We start from the raw sequence: 22,862 nt of genomic DNA, 5'->3' as shown, positions 1-22,862 counted from the left end.
TTAACCTCACCCAACGTCAACGTCTCTTGTCTCCTCTCAGTCCTCCCCTTCATCTTTCCCTTCACACTGCCACCATATCTGGGCAGGCACACTTTGTTTCCTTCCCTGTTTCCATTTGTTTCCCATCTTCACCATTTAAAAAGCTCTTATTGACTGTCTGTTAGTTCACATTACTGCCCTCTCACCCCACCGCCATGTCTTTCTGTCAACACTCCCTCTGATCTCAGCCTCTTGTCCCACTTCACCCCCCGCCTTCCCCCATTTCCCTTCACCCTGACTTCACCTTCCTTCTTTTCTTTTCTTCTCATTCTTTCCCCTCATCTCCATTGATCCCCCACTATTCTGGCACGTTCATTTCTCACCACTGCCCTACTGTGTGGCACCCACGTCTCACTGCTGACTCATCACTTGCTTTTTGGGCGTGAGAGTGTGAAAAAGTCAACCTAGATGAGCTTCCTCCCTTTTCTTTCTGTGATTACCTCTCCTGATGGGAAAGAAAAGGCGTCGCTAACCTCAAAATGAGCTCCAGGCTTATTTTTCTGTGGCCATGCTCCGTATGAACGGGAGTGTGTGTGTGTGTGTGTGTTTCGGCTGTGTGTAAGATTAGTGTTTACAGCTTCTTTTATGATCATAAAACAACTATACACAATACACAGTCACGCTGTAACAAAACATCATCATATTTACACCTTATCTGCAAAAGTGTGGCAGGATGTACAAGCATTAGCTTCTTTGAACAGACAGCACATTTTCATATCAAGGTGTTCCACTTCCGCTCACACAAAAACAGAAAACAACAAAAAACAAGTTCTGTGGAGCAGATGAAAACTGGCATCAAATCAAAGACAGAAGGGATGGTGATTGAAGCAATCCGATTGGCTCTTGAAAGTAACTGACAGCAGATGTCGGTCCCTGAACGCTCCATACAGAGAAGAGTTTTGGTCATTATGTGCTCGCTAATTAGCTGCGCAGGCGAGATGTGAGCCTGCGCTTCATTGTTTACTTGTTCATAAACACTGGCCTGCGGCAATCAGTTAGCTAGTTGTTGTTACTTTGGGTTTTGGAGGGGGAACATTACTCACTAAGACAGATATGAGACTGATAACGAGCAGTGCCACGCAAAACAGGCTTTTGTAATTAATTGGACTCGGGTGCTCCATAAGCTTTGTACTTGGAATTCAGATCCATTCATGGCGTGCCAGCCTTGATCCATATTTCTAATGGCCGGCCCAAGTAGGACAGCTGTCACCGGATAAGGGGGATACATGCTAAGAGAGGAAAGCACGAGTAGCCTGTGTTTAGTTGCTTCACCTGCAGCATGTTTGTGGTGTGTTGACTTGTCTTTTCCAGTTAACTTAGACTTTTATGTATGTATAGTTGGTCCCATAGACATGTGGCTCAAAAACAGCCTGATAATCAGACTCAACTGCCTTTCAGTTTTCAGTTTAGGAGGAAGAGGAGGACATTTTGCCCTCCTAACCATTCAGTAGTGACTAATATATCTGTCAAATCAACAACATTTTCAGTCAAAACAGAAGCTGGTAATTTAATATTTGTCATATCTACTGAAGACATGAATATGCACATTTGTGTATGAAGTGGAAATGGTATCAAACTAAAGAATGCTCTTCACTGTAAACCCCAAAGAAAAACCATTTCAGAAGCAGCTCTGAAATGTGGGAGCTGTTTGGTGTTGATTCTGGCTCTGGCAAAAGAAGATGACATGCCTAATTTTAATTCTGCCTGTAAGGCATTGATTGGCTGGGTTGTTTCTCTTACCAGGGAAAGAGCTGGTCTGGAACCTGGCTAGTTCAATCATGGCTGAAGCCAAAAAGCATGACAATTAGAGAATTTATGCCTCTTAATCAAATAACAGTTTAACACAGCATGCCTTCTTGTAGCGAGTGATGAGGCTCAGTCCATCTGTCACAACACACAATACCTCGCAAACTGCTGATCACTTTTTTGGGATTAATGTGTCTCATTACTTCATTCTGGCAATTTAAAAACTACTCATAGGCATAGCTGGGTGCTGAACTGCTTGTTTACTTGTTACTGATTAGCCCAAGGACTGTCTTTGTCATTCATAAAGAATGACATGTTTACTCTTGCCTTGTTTCAATATTGTTCAGAGGAGATAAAGACTGCTGGAATATTGCTGTCAGTACTGCAATCCAATCAGAGACATTTTTCTAAACTGTCTCCCAGTCTTTGTCTCTTTTATTGGACTTGTTTTGTGCAATTCCTCACTGATGACAGTGTGCAGTGTTGCCCTTTCCTTTGATGGAGGCCAGTGTTTGTTATGATGATGGCATCGTACTGGTGGCAAAGTTCACAGGAAAGGAGATTCATATAACAGTCAGACAGAGTCAGAGTCTCCCTTGGGATGTTTGTGCTTACCAGTATGTGTGTATGTGTGTGTGTGTGTGTGTGTGTGTGTAAGAGTGTATTGCAGGTCAGACAGGCTGATAAGTGTGCACACCACTTATTAGAGAAAACTATCATCTGTGAGAGCACATCTTGTTTTTGTTTGTTCTGCCAAGTGCCTATCACAGAATGGCTCATTACGCCTGTTGGGTGGTGTGCTCGAGTGGGTTGTGTGTGTGTGTGTGTGTGTGTGTGTGTGTGTGTGTGTGTGTGTGTGTGTGTGTGTGTGTGTGTGTGTGCATAAGAACTGTCTCATATTGATAGACCAACAAAATCGATCAGCTGGGCTGAAGTGTGAAACCGACTGCACCCTAGGGAGATTCCAGAGAGAGAAATAGAACGGAGAGCCTCACTATCCTCAACACCATGAGTGCTAATGTCAAAAAGTCAAGCTCACTTTACATAGAAGGAACAAATTTACATCAAATAGCCAAGAATTCACTTCTCTGAATAACTATGAATAAAAAAAATATAAATTCAGACCATATGTCTTCCTCTTAAACATGTTCTACCTTCACTGATTTCCATCTTAGAGTAATAATAAATAATACATTTAATTTGTACTGCACTTTTCATTTATAGAGACTATGTGCATAGACGTTAAGTACACTAAGATTTATGTTTAAAGCTCTATTTGGTTTTGGGGGCTTTTCTGTTCTAGTGATGGATTTATTGCCAGCAGTCTTAACTCTTTTTACCTTGTTGGGTGTTGAAAATACTGACTTGAGGGATCAATTTACTCTTACTGGATGGGAGCCAGACAGAACTCCAGTCACCCCACAACAATGTTTCTTACAGTTTGAGTGCATTTGCAGACCAGCGTAAACTCCAAATCATTCTCTTACCGTAGTGCTGTTTTATAGTGTTTTTGAGTGTATTGGCCTGCTTGAAATTGTCTCTGCTGGCAACACTTTAGCAACCTCAAAAGAGATGTTGGTAGGGAGACAGAGTACAGCTCAGTGTGAAGTGCTGATGTTGAATCACTTCCTGGGTGCCCTTGGACTGAACCAATCTTGCGGATCAGATTGACAAATATGATGCTGGACGTGCAGTCCATCCAGGGTGCTGCAGTGAAATGTTAGTCATCATTTGGACTGGAAGGGACAGAAATACAGTAGGCACTCAGGGATGAATGTTTTTTGGGGGCTTTAAAATTACGACTTTCTGAAAAAACTTTTATTTCTTCTCCGTGGGGAAAGCACCGTTTCTCACCATAATTCAACTGCAGGCAGTTAATAACAAAAGGGTGTATATTCCCATTTTGTTGTTCACAGATAAACACAGACACTCGGGTACACACATTCTAAAAATATCAACTTGCTGCAGTCATTTTCCTCAGTCACAGAGAGTCGATTTTGGCAGGAGATTCTGGTAAATACGAGGATCTCAATTCCTGGGCTTCAACTCTAATAGGCACTACACAGCAGGCAATTTTAACACCAAAAGGTGCTGTGGTGAAAACATCATAAATTAAAGTCACACTCCTGAGACTCGTCTCATCCCATCTCTTCTCTCTCTTGTGTATTCTGTCACCATCCAGCCCGCTATCTGTTCTAGCAAAAAATAAAATAACAAGACCCATGCCCCGTTGTATTTAATCACAAACAGCATGATAATCACACTGAGCAGCAACTCAGGAGGCTACAAAAGTCATCATATGATGCTCTGTTGCAGGAATGACTTTGACTTTAGCTGGGTGTCACATTTGCAATAATCAGCCGTGGTCTGAAATGAATAATAAGTAGTCTCTGAGTGTCCACAGGCAGGCAGAGAGAGCAAAAGAGACAGACAGAAAGAGGTGCTTCACTCCCTGGTGTTTCCCTCGCTTCTCTGTGTTCACAAGCTTTAAATCAGGATTTAGTACTGCAGCGTTAAGTCCTTCCACCTCCATCTGACAAGACTAATCTCGTGCTAATTACAGTGAAAAGAACTCCAATTAGCAGCGACACGTGGGATTACACGGGAAATGAGGAGAAATGTTTGTCACCTGTGATCCTGTCACCACATCCCCTGCTGCAGTTGTGAACATGACGATAGCGGCATCTCATATTAGTAGCTTCCATTTTACAGCTTGCCGTCCCGATATGTAATAATTTGTTTCATATCTGTATATTTGGGTTTTATTGATGTGAAAGTAGAGCAGTAGGTGATGTTGAAGTGGGATGAATGTAAGACAAATAGAGCTGTAATGAGTCTGTGGTGCGCAGTGAATCACAGCCTCTCTATCATCTTTAAGTTCTGTTAAGTGCATGCGTGACTCAGTGAAGGAAATGTGATTCTGCAGCCGGGCGCAGCTCTACGAAATGCTAAACGTTTTCTTCTCCTTTGTGTGCAGCCAAAAAATGGATTTTCCATACCTGTGGGGCTGTGGGCCCCGAAGGCCCGACTCCCACTCAGTGCCTCAACTCCTACAGGAACAGCAACGTCAACGTCACAGTAGGCACCCAAGGGTACTTCAAAGGCATTCAAATGTGGCGGGTCCCAGAAACTGGCACCTACAGGTAGGACTGTTGCCAGAACGCAAAAGCCTCAGAGCACATAAACATCAGACATAGCTATTATTTTCACAACACCCACTCTGGAACGACGTCATCTCTTTCTGCCTACAGTGCGTTGCCTGGTCAATCATTAGGAACATATGCTCAGGCTCATGGGTACTCAACACACGTACACTATACAGCACACACTTAACCTTTCTTTCTTCGCAGGAAGTACACTCTGTGCATCTTACATCTCTCACAAGTATGTAGACTCTTCCTCTCGCTCGCCCACCTCCTCTCCTCTGTGCATCAGCAGCGCATCAATCTTCCACGAGCAAACAGAGAAATATCACTATCAGATTCTTGCAGCAGGGAGCAGAGGCTGGAGTAGTGGCAGTTAAATAGCATGATTCACACTACACCTGGCTCCAAAGTCCAAAAACCACCCACCTTCATATCTATGTTGGTGGCCTCTAAGGCTTCAAAATACCTCAACAATAAGCCTCAGCACCTTGACCCACAAACTGTGTACTGCACTAGGATTAATACCATAATATCCGCTACCTTGTGCAGAGATCAATATTCCTCCTGTGGGCATTCATGACAACATGAGGCGTTTAACTTGGATTTGACTTCCACAGTTCAAACAAAAAACGTCTCTGAAAGCTGCCTCCCACATCAACACATAAACAAACAAGGCACACAATCGCACACAGCTCAGCCAAGACCCTTGAGTCTTAAAACACCTAACTAACAACAGCGTCAACAGCACTATCTTAACACAAATCCTAGAGTTTTTTAGAAAAACACCTCCTGGCTTCACACAAACTCCAGAATTGTGGTCTTGATGCGGCCTGGTTTAGCTGGCAGAGCCTGTAAATGAAGCTGACAGACGGCCACAGAGATGAATATGCGCTCTGCATCTCCCAAAAGTCATTAGGCAAACAGCTGAGGTAACTAGCAAGCACCGGGCAGCGTTGTCTCTCTCCCTACCAAGCACCACCACCAGAGAGGAGAAATATCGAAGCGCTCCCAAAAACCAATCAAATTGCTTTTTTTTTTTCTGCCAAGAAAACTGGAGCATTGAAATGAGTGTCTTCTGCTACAAAGGTGTGTGTGTGTGTGTTTGTGTGGCCCTGTATTGTAGTCTGTGCATGGATTTGTGTATGTGTGCGATACAGAATAGTGTGCCATGCTAGGTCAAATATTTTTATTAAATCACCAAGGATGAAAGTGTGTTAGTGTTTCCAAAATTTATTTAGGCCACTATTGAATGCTGCGCACTCATACAATGGCTGGAAGAATAGATGAGGACTGTTTATCAGCCTCAGGTTATTTCCGATAAACACTCATATACAATAAATGTGTCGTTGTCGGGTGAAAACTGAAGAGAAACACTGAAAACAATTAACCAACCTTCTCTTCCTGGATCATTAGGATAATTATCCTGCTAATTAGTTTTTCTATCTCTCTGTTGTCTCTGTGTTTGTCTCTACACGTTGGTGTGTGTTAAACCCCAGGATCACGGCCTACGGTGCAGCCGGCGGTCGAAGTGTTTTGACCATGAGCAGATCATATGGCGTCTACATCACGGGAGACTTTCTGCTGAGGAAGGGCGAGCTGCTTTACATCCTGGTGGGACAGCAAGGAGAGGACGCATGTCCCAATGTAAGTTGTTGTGAACTCACTGTAGTTCAGTAAGTCTTCCTCATTGTCCTTCAGAGGAGAACTATCATGCAGTAAACAAAATAAAGCCATGGAATAGAAATAGCTGTAAACACAACTTCATGAATCAAACATATAATAAACATATAATATTTATTTTTATTTCTTTGCACAACAGTCATCTACCATCCTCCATGTGTTTGTTGTCTCCAGTGTAGGAAGATTAAAGTTGCTTATGAATTTCATTGAATTGTATCACCGCCCACTGTTCACCTACATACAGTAGTGATGGAGGGGAAACTTCCAGTGAGAATCATCATTATTTAACATCCATAAATAGGATAACTTTGGGGGGGGGGGTCCCTGGACCTCACTTTGGAAACTTGTGCTCTAAATTGTAACATTTTACGGCCACCAACCACAGTTTAATTCAGCGTCAGAAGCTGGCAGTCATCTCCTCATTGTCTCTCTTAAAGCCTACGTGTGTTCTTTTGGAAGTGGTGGCTGTCATCCATTATGATCTGGAGTTTCTTCACTGGCAGCTTCGCAGCCAGCTCACAGTTCACAACGCTGAGACTAAAACCTCACAATCCCTCTAGTCACCAATGAAACTATCCATCATCCGCCATTTAAACGCTTCAAAAGCATAGGCCTGCCCCACTACTGAAAATAAAGGAAAAACGAGTTAGTCGCCCAAGTTAAGCACTCATGGAACATTGATGATAGAGGAAATTACAGATCTGAAACGTTTGACAGAACACATTAAAAATTCCTTTTGGTGGAGTCCACACATTGAATGCTTGTTGACTGGATAGCTTGAACTGGTACTTTTATGTCACTGTGGTACATGGTGTGCATGATAATATGTTGTCTTTCTCTGTCTACAGACATATTCATGCACACCTTAACACAGAATGTCTTAAAACCACTTTAATATTTGCTTGAAGAAATGAAGTCAATTTTAATATCAGTTGTGTTTGTGAAGGCAGCTACAGGATGTCGACACAAAAGTAATAAACCAGTCTAATTAATGTTCAGCCTAATTATGAACTGGTTAGAGTATTTATCTAAGTGCTCTACAAAGAGCATAAAACAAACATTTCTCAAGAGGAGGTACAAATTACAGGTGATAAACCGTTTATAAAAGGTTAAAGTCATTAAAGCACTCAAAAGAAAATTCCAATGTTTACATAAAAACAAACACTGTAAGAAATGAATTACAAGATGATGTTGTTTTAGCAGCTGCCTCATATCACCATGGTTACAGCGGCTTTTCTTTTCAAGAGGCAGAATGTGTCGCTTAGAAGGCAGGGGTCCTCGCCACTGTCATTCAGTTATTAGTTTTTAACACAGTGTGTCGTGAAGGGCTCAGTCCAGACAGCGGAGAGGGACTGGTTTGTTCCAAAGTGAGACTGAAGTCGTTTAAGGTTCCTCTTATTTCCCCCCAGTTCTGACAGCAGAGACTCTTTCCAAAGGGTCACTCTGAAAGTGATTTGTGCTGTCGAACAGCGTTTTCCTCACACCTAGCCTTCCCTCTGGTGAGGGAAATGATACCCCCCTTTGTCCTGACAAATACTTGCTCTTTCTGTGCATGTCTTTGTCCTTCTGCCCCGCACAAACACACACACACACACACACACACACACACGCATATAAAAGAAGATTCTCGAGGACACACACCTGCTTTCTGTCGTTCTCTCTCTCTGGCTGAGAGGGAGTTAGGAAGACTCTCCCAGAGCATTTGAATGCACTGCCTTTTACCCCCTCCACCTGTCAATCACAGTCACCAAAGTCCTGCCTCCTCCTCCTCCCTCCCAGCCCCTCAGAGTTTTCAGTTCAGACAGGGAGTCTAGGGAGCAATGAGTGAGTGTCTGTGTGTGTGTGTGTGTGTGTGTGTGTGTGTGTGTGTGTGTGTGTGTGTGTGTGTGTGTGTGTGTGTGTGTGTGTGTGTGTGTGAGTGAGTGAGTGAGGTTCAGACAAGGTGAGGGGAGGAAACTGATGCCCTCTCACTCTCAGGGTAGGACTGGCTCCAGCCAGTTCAGGATGATAGAACACTCAAGGCAGATGCATCAGTTGACAAAACCTCAGTTATGGCAAAGTCCCTGCATTTAACATTGTTTACCAACAGAACATGTAGTTCCATTTTTATAAGGAGGCTGTATTTCTGGGATCAGAGTAGAACAATGACAAGCTGATTAACATTCTGTCTTTATTGGTTAATGTGATAAATGAACTTAAGACATAATGCCAATAGAATTATTTTGAGGTTATTTTTTAAATGTTTTCCAACCCCTTTAAGATCAGATGGGTCATTTGATGTCCTCCACTCAAAAATGTTTTTCTCCTTGTTCCTTAAGTTGTAGTTTAGAATGATGTTTTCAGATTCATCTTCTCTGTGCTCATTTTAAATTTGAGTTTAAGGCGTCAACCTTCAAGCTTGATTTGTGACATCACAACTAGTCTGGAAACCAATCCTGGTCCAATATTCAGTTTATACAGGTGTAATGTGGAAACATAAAGCCTCCAGTGCTCATACACTGAGAATGAAGTTTACAGTGAAGCAGGAGACGTCTTGTGCTCAGCAGTTAAACTTCTGTAATGAAATAGATTTGCATATTCATAGGTTCTGGATTTTTAATGAGGGAGAAGGAGGAGATGTCATTTGAAGGATTTTAACAAGTAATTGAACTTTTGTTGTGGAAAAACCACATCAGAAACAGTTTTTTAATGGAGACAGAGTATTTTCTATATTTCTTAAAACATGTCTGAGGAGGATTTTTAAGCTACAGCAAAGATGGCAAAGATTACCACTGTTATTGCTACGCAGTAAAAATGTCATCAATCAAGCGGGTAACATGGACATGTAGAGATAAAGTCAGACAGAGACAAACCTGAATATTTCTTAAAAAGCTGAATAAGCTAGCATAGAAAACAAATCCAGAGATGTCTTATTCAATCAATAACTTTTATTCATCAACAAGAAGCTGTTCTACAACAATATCACAGATTTACAGTCATTTAAAACACAGAGACTAAACTGGAGATCAATAAAAACTCAAATCACACTGAGATTGTCTTTTTAAAGAGAACATTGTACCTTGCCTCTCAGTGTCTGTGTGCGTCTGTGTGTGTTGGATATTTTTTGCTTGGTATTCGCTCGCCATTATAACACTAAATCCTGAAACTCACAGCAGCTGTAGTTTGGCAACTGCTCAGCCTTCTCATACATAACTGACATCTATGAAAGCAATTCTTGGGTGTACTGACATGCCTCTCCCTCCCTGCAGGCCAACGGCATACTGAATAAGATCTGCCAGGAACAGAGCGGCCCGATGGTGAACAAAACTCAAGTGAAAGGAGGCGGAGGAGGAGGTGGCGGGGCTACGTATTTGTTCAAGGTAAGAGTGTGCTGAGGGAACAATGCACTCAGGGACTTGATATTTTTATACTCGATATTCAGGAACTGCATATCATTTATAGCGTTTGATTCGTGTGATATTCCAGTAAAAATATGTGTCACACATATAAAATCAGCACAGTTACTCTGTGTCTTCAAGTTGAATATTCTAGCATATTGTTGATGGTTATGAATCACTGCAGCTGAGGATACACCAGGGACACATCGGTTATTTTTGGTATCTCATCTCTGAACAGATAAGCTAACCAACAAGCCATTCTCCTAAAATCCTAGATATTACTTTAAAGTTTTAAGATATGTCTCTCTACAAAAGTATAACTGTAAATAAAAATGACACAGGTGGACAAAGGAGTGTACATCCCCCTCATCATCGCTGCTGGGGGAGGTGGCCGAGGCTACAGCAGCCCAGTAGAGACCCAGATGGAGCAGATGGACTATGACCTCAGCCAACCGGGTCGCAACGGGAAGTCAAACGCCGCAGGTACGCTGCACACCGTCCACCGCTTTGTTATGTGTGTTGTATAGTCCTGTACGTGCATGGAGGTGTGCGTAGAGGGAAATACTGGGAATACATAATTTAGTGAGTGTGTTTGAGATATTGAGACCAAGATTTTAAAACCATTACTCACCGCTGAGAGAGGTCGTGTGTATTCTGTTCCTCCGTTATTAGAATGTCTGCCTGTAATTTTAAACGTGTCCATTTATCCTGTAGCTGTTTATTTCCACCTCTGTGCACCAGTGTTTGTGCTCAGGTGAAAACAAAACACAGCATGGCCCCTCCTCATGATTATTCATATGGAGCACTTTGTCCCCCGTCATTGCAGGGCAACACTACATGCTCCAGTCTATCAGTGTAATGTTAAATCCATCCACGCTGCAGGATCCATTATTCATGTGCTCGCCGTTGACGAACTGCCCAGAAAACATAAGATATTGATTTTTACATCTTCACAAAGCCCAAGGTTTACTTTTGAGGAAACTTGGTGAATGAAAAATAAAATATTCAGCATGTCTTGGGGGTTTTGTTGCTAGTGTGTTTTTTTTTTTTTCATTTGTTTGTATCTCTCAGGCTTCAGACGAGAAGGAGGAAATTGAAAGGGGAAAATAAAATTGGCAAGCACCAGGGAATATGGGAAGGATTAGTTTTAACTTTATTAGCTTATAACTTTAATCTCCAGTTACCAGGTCTCTTTAAAGGGATTTTTATGTTTTTGTGGTCCCTGTGCTCTGAACAGCACTGTTATCACTAATATTGGATTTCCATATATGTGTGTGTATACTCGATATGTGTTCACCTTCTTTGCCGAATTGGCATGTGTGTGTGACACATGTATTTCTGCATTTAAGCATCTTCCCCCACCCCCACCCCCAACACCCCCAAAACTTTGACCCACTTAAGAGTTCTCTCTTTCTGCTTGCCTCTCTCTTCCTTTCTCTCTGTCACACTCACATTCACCACGCAGCACTTGACTTCACATCATATCAAATGTGTTTTGTGTTTGGTGACAGGTGGAGGTGGAGGTTGGAATGACGGTGCCCCTGCCAGTCAGGGTGGCAGGCCGCTGGTGCTGGGAGGCCAGGGAGGGCAGGCCTGTCAAAAGTTCTGGCATACCCGCGGCGGCTTCGGGGGTGGCGGAGGCGGCTGTATGTCCGGGGGCGGCGGCGGAGGCTACAGGGGTTAGTTCATGAGATTTCTGAGGGTTTTTTCGAACATCCAGTAAAAGTTTAATAAATAAATAGTCTTGGACATCTCGTATCTCCTCATACTGAGTGTATATCATTAAAAACTCTGTTCGTTGTGTAAGATAAACTTTAATGATCCCCAGTAGAAAACTGAGTCATTATAGCTGTGGGTAGTATACAGCATAAGGCATAGTGAGCATAATGCAAATAACTGTTATATTAGAATTTATTGGGAAACAGAAGGATGAAAATGTGAAATGGGTGTAATTGCAACATGTGCTCATCATAAAAACATGTGGATGATATGTGGAACATGATTTGAAATGTTTGTCTTCAGTATGTGTTTGGCATTGAGGTATGTCATTTGTTAACTGTGTTGTGGTTTCCCTCCTGGTTTCTAGGTGGCAACACCTCCTTAGATAACAACCCCAGACATGACGGTGACGACGGCACGTCCTTCCTCGGTCCAGAGGGAGAACCCTTCCTCTATCCTCTGAAAGGTAATGTGAAAGGATGCTCTGCTGTCTTTAAAATTACATACAAACTAGTCAGCAGTCAACACCTGCAGTCAAGAAATTTGTATTCAGCATTTGATACCTTTCTAGTGTTTGTAGGTTGGAGTTAATGTGTTTGTACTTCACAGAATGATGAGCAAAAGCAGCTTTTGCAATTTGACATTTTCAGTTTGATCTTGTTGTGGTTTGCCTCCTACAGTACAAGCTTTCACAACACTTAACTAATGTAGATTTATACAGCAAGATGCGGATGAGTTGCTTTACTCTGTAACATCAAAAACAGGGTATTGTAAAAATTGATGGCAGTTGTGGCATGGAGGGCCGAGTCTGGAGTTTCTACACAGTATGATGTAACTGATAAGACAGACCTCCAGACAAGGAGGAGAAACTCATCAGTGAATTAATCTAGTGTAAACCTGTTGACCCGTCTCTTTTCTATTCATCTTACACATTTGAACTTGGCAGGTATTAATGTTCCTAGAATTAAATCATAACACTGTGGAAGCAGAAAACCAAAGCCTGACTGTGAAAATTTCAGCTGTAGTGATAAGTTTGGTGAGCAACCATACATCATGTAAAATTCCCTCTTCACTCGGCTCTATAGAGAAATGGAAAACAAAATGGAAAATAGACATCGATGTGGCTTTAAAAATTGTCTTCCATTGGGCTGTAGTCAAGTACGCAGCCATATCTCTGTCTCATTGAGCTTTAATAGCGGTGATGCTGTCTGGTGAGGCAGAGCCTCTTTCAACAGCAACACTCATCACTTTCATTTTTCATCAACCTTACCTCGTTTCCTCTGGAGGAAAAAGACTTGAGCTGTAAATAAGACAGAGAATTTAGTTTTTCACACTGCACAGCATTTCTCATTTATTAAATTACACATTATTATCTCTATTTTGGCCCCAGCAGTCCCACTCTGACATATTCTAGCTTCACTGGTCTATGTTATGAATTAAAAAAAGGACATTTCATCAAATTTCAAATGTCTACACACTAATTTCACAGCAAATTTAATCATTTTTGTTCAATTTTGAATTTTCTGAATCTCACACTTTTGTAGTAGTAGTAGTTCTGGTCAGATCACCAACTAATGTGCAAATATAACAAGTTATTTTTCTTTGTGCAAAAGCAATTCCCAAACAGCTACAGTATAGCAACCATGTTTTTATAGCCTCATGACAAAGAAAATCATAAATGATGTAAGAGATAATAAAGAAAGACATCAGAGATGTATAGTCTCTACAGTCACATCTATATAACCTGATGCACAGAACCATCTGAGAAGTCATCCATGGAAACTGATGAACCATCTATCACCATCTTACCTTGCGAGGCAGCTGGATTCACGATGCTGATTGGTCCGAACCACCAGCGGTTTGGACACAAGTGCATGACTTGAAGCCAGACTAGATGGATTCTCGCACAGTCTCGTGATTTTGTGATCTTGTGAATCCATCCAACATCTAAACATCTATTCAAGGTTTTATATTCCTGCATGAGAGACCTGAACAAACTGTTCATAGACAGAAAGTGACATGATTTATGAGCAACAAATTACCCACAGGACAGAATCATTATCATAACACGCCAGCAGAATCTTTGGTGGTAATATCAGTAATTTGATAACTTAAAAGAATATCATCTGTGTAAAGGTCAGGTTTAAGAGCATTTGTGGTTTGAAGTTATAATCACAAATGGCTACGCCAGTAATTTCCCTCTCAGCCTGAACTGCACAGGCAGGTTCTTGAGCTCAAATAAGAACAGCAGGTGATGCTGGACAGCCCCGCTGTGTGCATTGAAAGTCTAAAAAAGGATCAAAAATCATTCCAATGATGTTGACAGAGGCAGCTGGTTTGCAATAGTGCCCTAAATCCACTGAATAAAGACTGCTTCAAAAACCAGTCTGAAGGAAGTACAATAGACATAGACTGTCCTATTGAATGTTTCCTCAGCATATAGACAAAACATGCACTTTAATAGAGGCAATGAAAGCATCAGTGAGATGTGTATGGGAGAGGGAATAACATTTTCCACATGCAATGCAAAGATCTGTGCAAAGCATTATTCAACAAGCTTAAGGGGAGAAAATGACTCATCTGTATACATTATGATTCTTGCATTGCTTTGGTTGTGGGGAATAGTTGCATGGCACATACATTACATTTATATCAAAAGAAAGGCAAAACGTAGAAGAAGAAGAAGAAATATTTAGTGAAACTCTGCAGAGACGCCATTATCCTAGTGAGGGCTCATCCCTCCTCACTCCAGCTGAAAAGTAACATGAAGCAGTTCTCAACACGACTGTGTCTAAAGATCTGTAATACAGAGTATCATAAACACTTATTAGTATGCCATCAACATCTGTAGTCAAGACATTAGTATTCTTCCTTTGAAACCTTTCTAGTGTTCCTGAGCTCGATTTATGTATTTGTACTTATAAAGCTGATAACAGAATGATGAGAGAAAATAGATTCTGCAGATGAGTGAATTTGCTTTGCTTACTAAAGAGTGCGAGCTTCCACAGACAATTTATAAATTATTCATATTAGACTGATTTGTCCCCACGTTGCTGTAGTTTACAATTAAGAGAATGAGATACTTTTAAATCGAATTAAAGTAAACAATGTTGTAAAGTCTTTCTTTTTACAGTTTACGGCAGGTTTGCATAGTTTGCTGAGGAAGACGGAGAGTTTGCAGATTTTGTTCCAGTGAAAGCAGATTGTTTACTGATAAACACACCTCCAATCAGAATCAGTGGTAATAAGAGGCTAGAATGAAAATCTGCAAGCTCACAACCCTCCATCCAACATGATGACACACACACCAGCTGTATACGTCTCATATGTTTTGCATTATTCCAGGTAGAACTGTTCATGAAATGTAATCAGACTGCAGATGAAACAGAGAGAACAGCAGAGGTCAAGTTTAATGGAACAGTTACGCCGTGCCATGAGCTCTGGATGATGGTTTTCATGGTCACAAATAATGTGTTACCCCACCAGAACACAGCAGCAGCACATACATGAAATAAAAATGAGAAATAGTTTGAATGGCATTGCTCATTTCCTATTTTAACATTGTGCTGTTGTAGGGCGTAAGTAGTTATTGCTTAGGCAGAGTTTGCATGTTCTCCCTGTGGCTGTGTGGGTTTCCTCCCACAGTCTTGCAGGTTAGGTTAATTGACATGTAGGCATGAATGATTGTCTGTCTACATGTGTTTACCCTGTGATGGTGGCAACCTGTCTGGGTTGCAGACCCGCCTCCCGCCCATTGTGTCAGCTGGGATACGCTGCAGCTCCCTGTGACCCATATGATTAGTGGTTATACATGATGGATGGATGGATGGATAACTGTAGTCTTCACATCTAATCCCTGAATGTTCTATGTATATGAAGTATCTTGACTGTACCGTACAGCAGGGTTCTCAAACACAGACAAATTTCCCAACAAACCTCAATTTGTTGACACTTACTTAAGATACACAACAGTCGTGTAATAATCAGACTGAAATCTTGTTTTTACCATTTGAATCACAGAAAAAAATCAGAGATGTGGGCAGCAATGAGCAGCCGAAATGAGGCTAAAGACACAACACACACAGGGATGTGTATCGAATATTATGTATCTTGGTAGAGTGTATGCTGGGTGATGATGATGGGGAGAATATTACCTCCACAACCCGACCCTCATACATTCTGTAATTAGGATCATTTCCGGTTAATTACATTGTAGTGGTATTGAACTTTTGATCATTGTACAAGGAGACATCCTGAGAGTCTAATCAAACCCTGTTCATTTAGAAATTTGTGTGTGTGTGTGTGTGTGTGTGTGTGTGTGTGTGTGTGTGTGTGTGCGCGCCAAAAAGCTATGGAGGGAGATGGTGAAGTGATCATCAGTCCGGTGCAGAATTGCAGCCACTGTGAGAGCGGTGAATGCCACGAGAGTGAGGACAGCATCGTCTGCTACTGCGAAGATGACCTCATCCTGGCGCCGGATGGGGTGTCCTGCATCAACGCTACAGGTCCGACACACACACACACACACACACACACACTTTAAACTGACTGATGAAGAACCACAGTCAGTTTCTCTCTCTTCCACACAAATATCTGAAATTAATCCTAACACAGGACTGGATTAAGCTGACTGTAATGGTACCTGTAATAGACTGTGACTCACGGAAAAGATAATGAATTAATCTACAAAAGTAATTAAGCCCAGAGGCTCTGTACTTTATTGAATCTTTATCTGAGGAACGTTTTTAATAGTGCCTTAATCATTCATAATAATTATCAGTCCACAGGATAAGCTAACCTGTTAATGAAAATGGATACAGCACACCTATAGCAGTATTATCTGTTCTGTGATTTGTAATTTATCTCTGTGCTGCAGTCAGATTTAACCTCTTTATCTTATCATACCAAGGATTTAGGATAAAAGGTTTCACCTGGATACTCATGTAGTGACATTATACAGTGGATTTAAATGTGTTTCATAATGGGCTTAATGACCCTAAGTTCATGCATCTGGCTCTGCCTATTAGGACTAAAATCAGTTTTCACACAAGTACTGTGTCTTCCTCTTGGGTTAAACTGCAACAAAGGAATGTAGACAAACCCCTGTGGACCTTAAATTGCCTCTTCAATTATGATCTGTAATCTCAGATGAATAATGAATATATGAATGTAGATCTGAAATGAATTAATATGGGGGGATGTCACTTTATAATGTGAAGCAAAATAACAGGGCTATTACCATCTCAATAATATCTTAATGACCTAGAGTCTATCCTTGTCCTATGATTTGCAAATCTGTTCTCAGTAATGACAAGCAGTAGATAATTCTCTGATGCTAGGTCATAAAAGGTCACCATCTCAATATGGTCTCTCTCGGTGTGCAGATTTGTTCCTCAGCTTAGACAAGTGAAATGAGATCTCCCCTCGCCGCAGAAAAGAGGAATTGACATGCACCGGCCATCGCGGCTCCTAAGCTCTGTTGTTTCATTGCTTTCACATCATTAATTAAGTTGGGGATCAGGGTGGCGAAGTGAATGTTAATACTCCTCTGGGCAAGATAACAACTGTGCAACGCTGTTGTTTCCCCTCGTGTTGCAGAGGTGTCCGTGCCGCTTCCTCAACCGTCTCTCTCCCACCTGGCGCTGGGTCTGTCTGTGGGCACGTCGGCCCTCATCGCCGCCCTGCTGCTGGCTGTGTCTGGAGTCATGATAAGTAAGTGTCAGTAAGGATTGAAAACAGACAACATATGGTGCTGAAATACTATCAATTTTCAGCCTGTCCGGGTTTTCCACTTCAGATATGATTCTGGAGGAGACTATCCTCCCATTTAAAATGACACAACAGGTTGTAATGTCAGTCGCCCAAAAATGATGTTTGAGTGACAGATGCCATCTAGCAGCCGTAGTACTTATGACCCTGCAGTGGTGCAGTTCAGATGACATCAATATATGTCAACAAACGTCCTTGTTTGGAGGAGGATGGGTGGATGGAGGCGTTAACCCAACAGTGCACTTTGCCACGGGAGATAACTGTCCGTTTAACATTTACAACCACGAGTCTGGACAGTTCTTCAAAAACCATAACTATGATCGTCCCCTAACCTTCACTCTGTGGTTATTATTGTAGCCATGACGACAAAGGTCCCTGAACTTTTCAAGGATGTAGTAACTTAAATCCACACCACATGTTTCTCTAACAGTGAAAGCACAGACAAATGATGTTGTCCTGCTGATTACTGCCGATAGGGACACCAGAATAGAAAACGCTCCTATGTGTTCTGGAGTCACATGGTCAAACGACCCAGTTGGTCATTTAATTTAGAGGACTTGTTGTTGTGGAGCATGATTGATTTCAGGATTTGAGATGAATTTTAGTGCTGAAAAGGTCATAGTTGCTTATACAGAATAGCAGCACCATCTGGAAACCATTCTATACCATTAATCATCCACTATCCAACAGTACACTATGCACATACTAAGACTGGAGGCTTGTTTTTTTAACACTATTTTTGCATTTTTATTTATTTATTATTTAAGTAAAACACTGCAAAGCTGCTGAAAAAGTCTTTATATTGTATTATTGTAATCCAATATTCCCCCAGTGACTGTGCTCAACAAGTGAAATGAATTTGGAGTATGTAAACTCTTAATGAGGGAGGATGAGATACAGTTCAATAGGATCACTGTTCTCCAACCTTTAAGTTCTCACATGACACGTAGGACAAGTTGCTGTTAAAGGTTCAGTATAAACCTGCCTTCAGTGGACTAGACAGACGAATCAGAGATGATTAATTGGATAGAATAGATGCATATATGCACTGACTTAACAAAGACAACAACTAAATGGAGAAAACTGAAGTAGTTGTTACTGACCATGGAGAGCCAGACTGCACACACACTCTACTGTATGAGAAGTTCACATTACCTGAGTACTTGTTGTTTCTGCTGTTATCTGCTGTTTGCACAATAGACCAATGCTCTCACACACACATTAAGTTCTCCAGCGTCTGGCCTGCTCTCTCTTAGACGCCTCTTAGCACATCGTTGTCAGAATGGGAAGTGAGCCTTGCGGCCAGCGCAGACATCCGTCTCCCCGCCTGCTTTCAGGCTATTACAGCCAGACATATGCACTCATTGAGCCATCATCTCCTCCACGCACACCCACGCTCACTCTCGCGGGCTGACACACACATCCAGATTCACACCTACTCTCTCGCACACTCACCAGTAGAGGAGGTGGGGAAGCTGAGGTGGTGTGGGACTACCTCTGTGATGAATGAAACGCGCTAATGATGGATGGCTGCTTAGCCGGCGGCTGACAGCACTCGTACATTAGACAGCACTTGGTAAATAAATAATTCCCCTGCACGCACACACACACACACACACACACATAAGAATTCACATATAAATACTCACACAAACAGTTCTTCCTGCGACTAATGTCTTCACAGCCCAAGTCGAGGCTTCTAGCACTCTTAAGTGTGTGGTTTTGTGTGTGCGTACATGAGAAAGACCAAAAGCAGTGTCTTTATAAAGTGGGCTGTTCTACATAAAGTGCATTCATTTGCAATATGAGGGAACAAAAGAAGGTGTAAGTTGTGTTGTTTTTGTGCTTGTACAGTATGTGTTTGTGGCTATAACATGCACACATTTATTTATGTTCTGAAACATGGTATATCTGAATACTTTAGAGAGACAAATCTGGTATCAGAGAAGAATCAATATTTCACAGACACAAAGGAATTCTATTTTATAAAAAATGCTGTCGTACAAGCAAAAGGTCTTTAGAGAAATGATAACTGCAAAAGCTTTCTATTTTATTTGGTTTTGCTTCCAGCAATAATATTCTACAAGAATATGGGTTCAAGGTTTTGTTTGTTTTTTAAATTGTGGATATCTCAGTAGTGGAATGAAAGTCCTTTTTCATTTACATCTCACCAGTGTACAGGCGTAAACACACAGAGCTGCAGTCTATTCAGCTGGAGCTGCAGAGTCCAGACTGCAAGCTCAGTAAGCTGCGGGCCTCCACCATCATGACCGACTATAATCCCAACTACTGTTTCGCCGGTAAGACGGCCTCGGTCAACGACCTGAAGGAAGTGCCCCGACGCAACATCTCCCTCACCAGGTAAAAGCTTTAAGATTCCACATCCAAAAGCAGCAGGCCTGTTACTGTGGGCAGCAGTGAATACACCTGTCTGCATCTGTGTTGAAGTGTGAAATTACTGATTTAAGGATAACAGCATCTAAGCAAACATGACAAATGACACAGTTCCCTGTAATTGCTAAAAAAAAATCCACAAGCACAAACTATTGAAATAGGGAGGATTCATAAATACAGCATTGTGAGACGCAGCAGTTTAAATAAAGCCTGAAATATTTAAGTTGTATATAAAGTCTCAGAGTGTACGGACCTGCTGCGGTAATCCAAGAGGCTGAGAAATGATTTCTGCACGGCTCTTTTCAATTTTTAATGCATCTTTCATGTGTTTATAGTTCACCAGTTTATCATTCAGCCTCTAAATCTTTGTGATGAATTCCTTTTCTTGTGGATCCATGAATATTTTCCAGCATCTTGAATTCTGCAAGGAATGAATCAAATGAAATTGCTGCCAAGAGGAAAATCTAAACTATTATTTGGTGTCAAAGTTCACCGTTCTACACTTTCTGATCATTCTTTGGATAAAAGTATATTTATGACATTTCTTACTGGTGGTTGGCTTCTAATGTCTCCTAAAATCTCAGCTTGTATATCCTGCCTGTGTGAAAGTTTTAGTGCCTAAAATATGAAGGTAATTGTAAATAATTAATGTGCTCGTGTGTCTCCAGGGGTCTGGGTCACGGAGCTTTTGGTGAGGTATATGAAGGTCTGGCAGTGGGAATACCGGGTGAACCAAGCCCACTTCAAGTGGCTGTCAAGGTGAGCTCTTACCCACTCTCTGGAACAATAACTGTATTTTCTAAAGGTCAAACTTTGATGGAATCGGGTTTAGAATTAATTTAACTCTAACTGAGATCCATAGAGGTTTCTAAACTAATTACATATCATCCGTTTTTTCTCAGGTATTGCTCTTTTGCAGTTAAAGGCTCTGTAGCACAAATACTGTACCGCACCTCTTTTTCACTACAAAACAAACAACATTACTGTATATTCAAATGTAAGATTTTTTTCTTTCAACAATAGACCCTACCTGAGGTTTGTTCTGAGCAAGATGAATTGGACTTCCTCATGGAGGCTCTAATCATCAGGTAAGAGCCACTTAGACCATTTACAAAGTTCCTCCACTCATGCAGTGCTAACAAAGCTATTTCTGAAACACTTCTCCCTGCTTTGTTTTTCTCCCTGCAGTAAGTTCAGCCACCAGAACATTGTGCGCTGTATAGGAGTCAGTCTGCAGGCCATGCCCAGGTTCATCCTGTTGGAGCTGATGACTGGAGGAGACCTCAAGACTTTCCTGAGGGAGACCAGACCCCGGCTGGTGAGACACACTACTGTACCGAGTGCATACTTGGCCTCATGCAAGAAGCACTCATATGAATAGATTGATTTTTCAGGCACCAATGAGAGATTTAAGAAAATTTGTCACTGTCATCAGTTTTCTGGTGCTTAGAATTTTCTCTTAGTTATGCATGAAATGAACAAGTGGTGCAGACCTGTTGTATGAGTGATAATGATCAAATCTCATGAACAGCTGACATTCATCAGACTGAAACAAGCGAGTTTGTTCAGTTTCAGAGAGTTTGTTGAATCCGACTTTGAAGACTTGTACGAACAAACCTCAAAGAAAAAAATAAGAGTGTTTTTGGAGAAGAATATGAAAAAGCTCTTTGCTGTCTTTTACTATAGTTAGTTTTTTTTCACACCTTAATCTCCTCCTTAAGTCTCTGAATTGAACACTCTGATCCAAATTACATCAAACTCTCAAACATGTTTTCTTTACAGCCACAATGTGTACCAACTCTGTTTTTTCCAAATCTGCCTCTGATATATTTATTAATATCTCATCCTGGCTCTCTGTTTGTGTCTTCTCGTCTCTGTTTGATCAGGAGCACCCGTCCAGCCTGACCATGGTGGACCTTCTCAATGTGGCGAGAGACATCGCCAAGGGCTGCCAGTATCTGGAGGAGAACCAATTTATACACAGGTACCTCACCAGATGCCCACACATTTTGATAAATGCATGTGCAAAAACAACAGGCATAAACAAATACAGTGTGATTATGAAAGGATGTTTTGTATTCTGTGGCCCAATATTCCTCCTTTCTAAACAGATCAGAGAGACGGAAAGAGAAATGTGCAGAGAATTGCAAATGTGAGAAAGAAAATATACAAACTCAACAAACACAAACCTGCCCACATTCACCTGCTGACTTCTACTCCGAATTATGAGCTGACTGCATCCGTCCAAGCGTAACATATGGACTCTGCATGCTTTTTGCCTTTTGCATGATAGCAGAAAGGACAAGTGATGACTTTAGCATCAGAGTAACCAGATGGGGTAGCCGGCTTGGCTTTTTACGGTCTGTATCCAAGGCACAAGTCAACAAAGTGCTCCCTCTGTATCCATATTCACACGGGTTGGTGAACCAGAGGATGTGACTCGAGAATTTTAAAAGCTTTCTCTTGAACCTTTCTTGCAAAGATCTTCTTCATGGATGTCGATGAGGAAAGTCAAGTGCATGTCAAAATGGAAAAAGGTCAAAATTGCTCCTTCAATCACATTAAGACAATTAAAGTGCATCCTCCTTCCTTCATGTCGGTCTTTGACCTCTTAGGAATTGGCCAATGACAAACGAGGCCTATTAAACCTTGTTTGCCCCAACGTGGCACAGTAAAGCCCCATCAATCCACCTAATGGCTGACTTCTCCAGAGGCTTGTGAGCTTCTACACAGGCTGCTTTTCTGCCTTCAAACCTCGATTAAAATTCACCCTAACACTGTCCTTGAGACTAATTTCAATTTTTATGAAGGTGTGTTTACTCAGGGTTGAGTAAAGGGCAGGTGAATGAGGCAGGAGTAGCTGCTACTCAGAGAATGCAGCTTTTTCTCAGGGATTACTGGACTGGAAGATGACCTGGAGTGTGCTCCAACAGGTTAAATCACAGGGTTAATGCTGTCTGTGAACAGCGCACGCTGGCTTTTATGTGTATCT

At 41.6% G+C, this 22,862-nt stretch overlaps 1 protein-coding gene across 4 annotated transcripts in view; it reads left to right on the top strand.

Moving 5' to 3' along the window:
• The window catches only part of alk (ALK receptor tyrosine kinase), a 352,978-nt gene that overhangs the window by 316,303 nt on the left and 13,813 nt on the right, over positions 1–22,862 (top strand). For all 4 annotated transcript variants that reach the window (XM_042387785.1, XM_042387784.1, XM_042387787.1 and 1 more), the window contains 13 exons: positions 4,763–4,928; positions 6,428–6,575; positions 9,860–9,970; positions 10,330–10,471; positions 11,500–11,667; positions 12,075–12,173; positions 16,057–16,212; positions 17,306–17,419; positions 19,651–19,837; positions 20,539–20,629; positions 20,894–20,958; positions 21,059–21,188; positions 21,757–21,854. In XM_042387785.1, coding sequence (XP_042243719.1) covers positions 4,763–4,928; positions 6,428–6,575; positions 9,860–9,970; positions 10,330–10,471; positions 11,500–11,667; positions 12,075–12,173; positions 16,057–16,212; positions 17,306–17,419; positions 19,651–19,837; positions 20,539–20,629; positions 20,894–20,958; positions 21,059–21,188; positions 21,757–21,854 — 1,675 coding nt within the window. The remainder of the gene's footprint in view (positions 1–4,762; positions 4,929–6,427; positions 6,576–9,859; positions 9,971–10,329; positions 10,472–11,499; positions 11,668–12,074; positions 12,174–16,056; positions 16,213–17,305; positions 17,420–19,650; positions 19,838–20,538; positions 20,630–20,893; positions 20,959–21,058; positions 21,189–21,756; positions 21,855–22,862) is intronic.

The sequence above is a fragment of the Thunnus maccoyii genome, chromosome 16 (genome assembly GCF_910596095.1).
Source record: "Thunnus maccoyii chromosome 16, fThuMac1.1, whole genome shotgun sequence".
Lineage (NCBI taxonomy): Eukaryota > Metazoa > Chordata > Actinopteri > Scombriformes > Scombridae > Thunnus > Thunnus maccoyii.
This window is presented reverse-complemented; position numbering and strand designations above follow the sequence as displayed.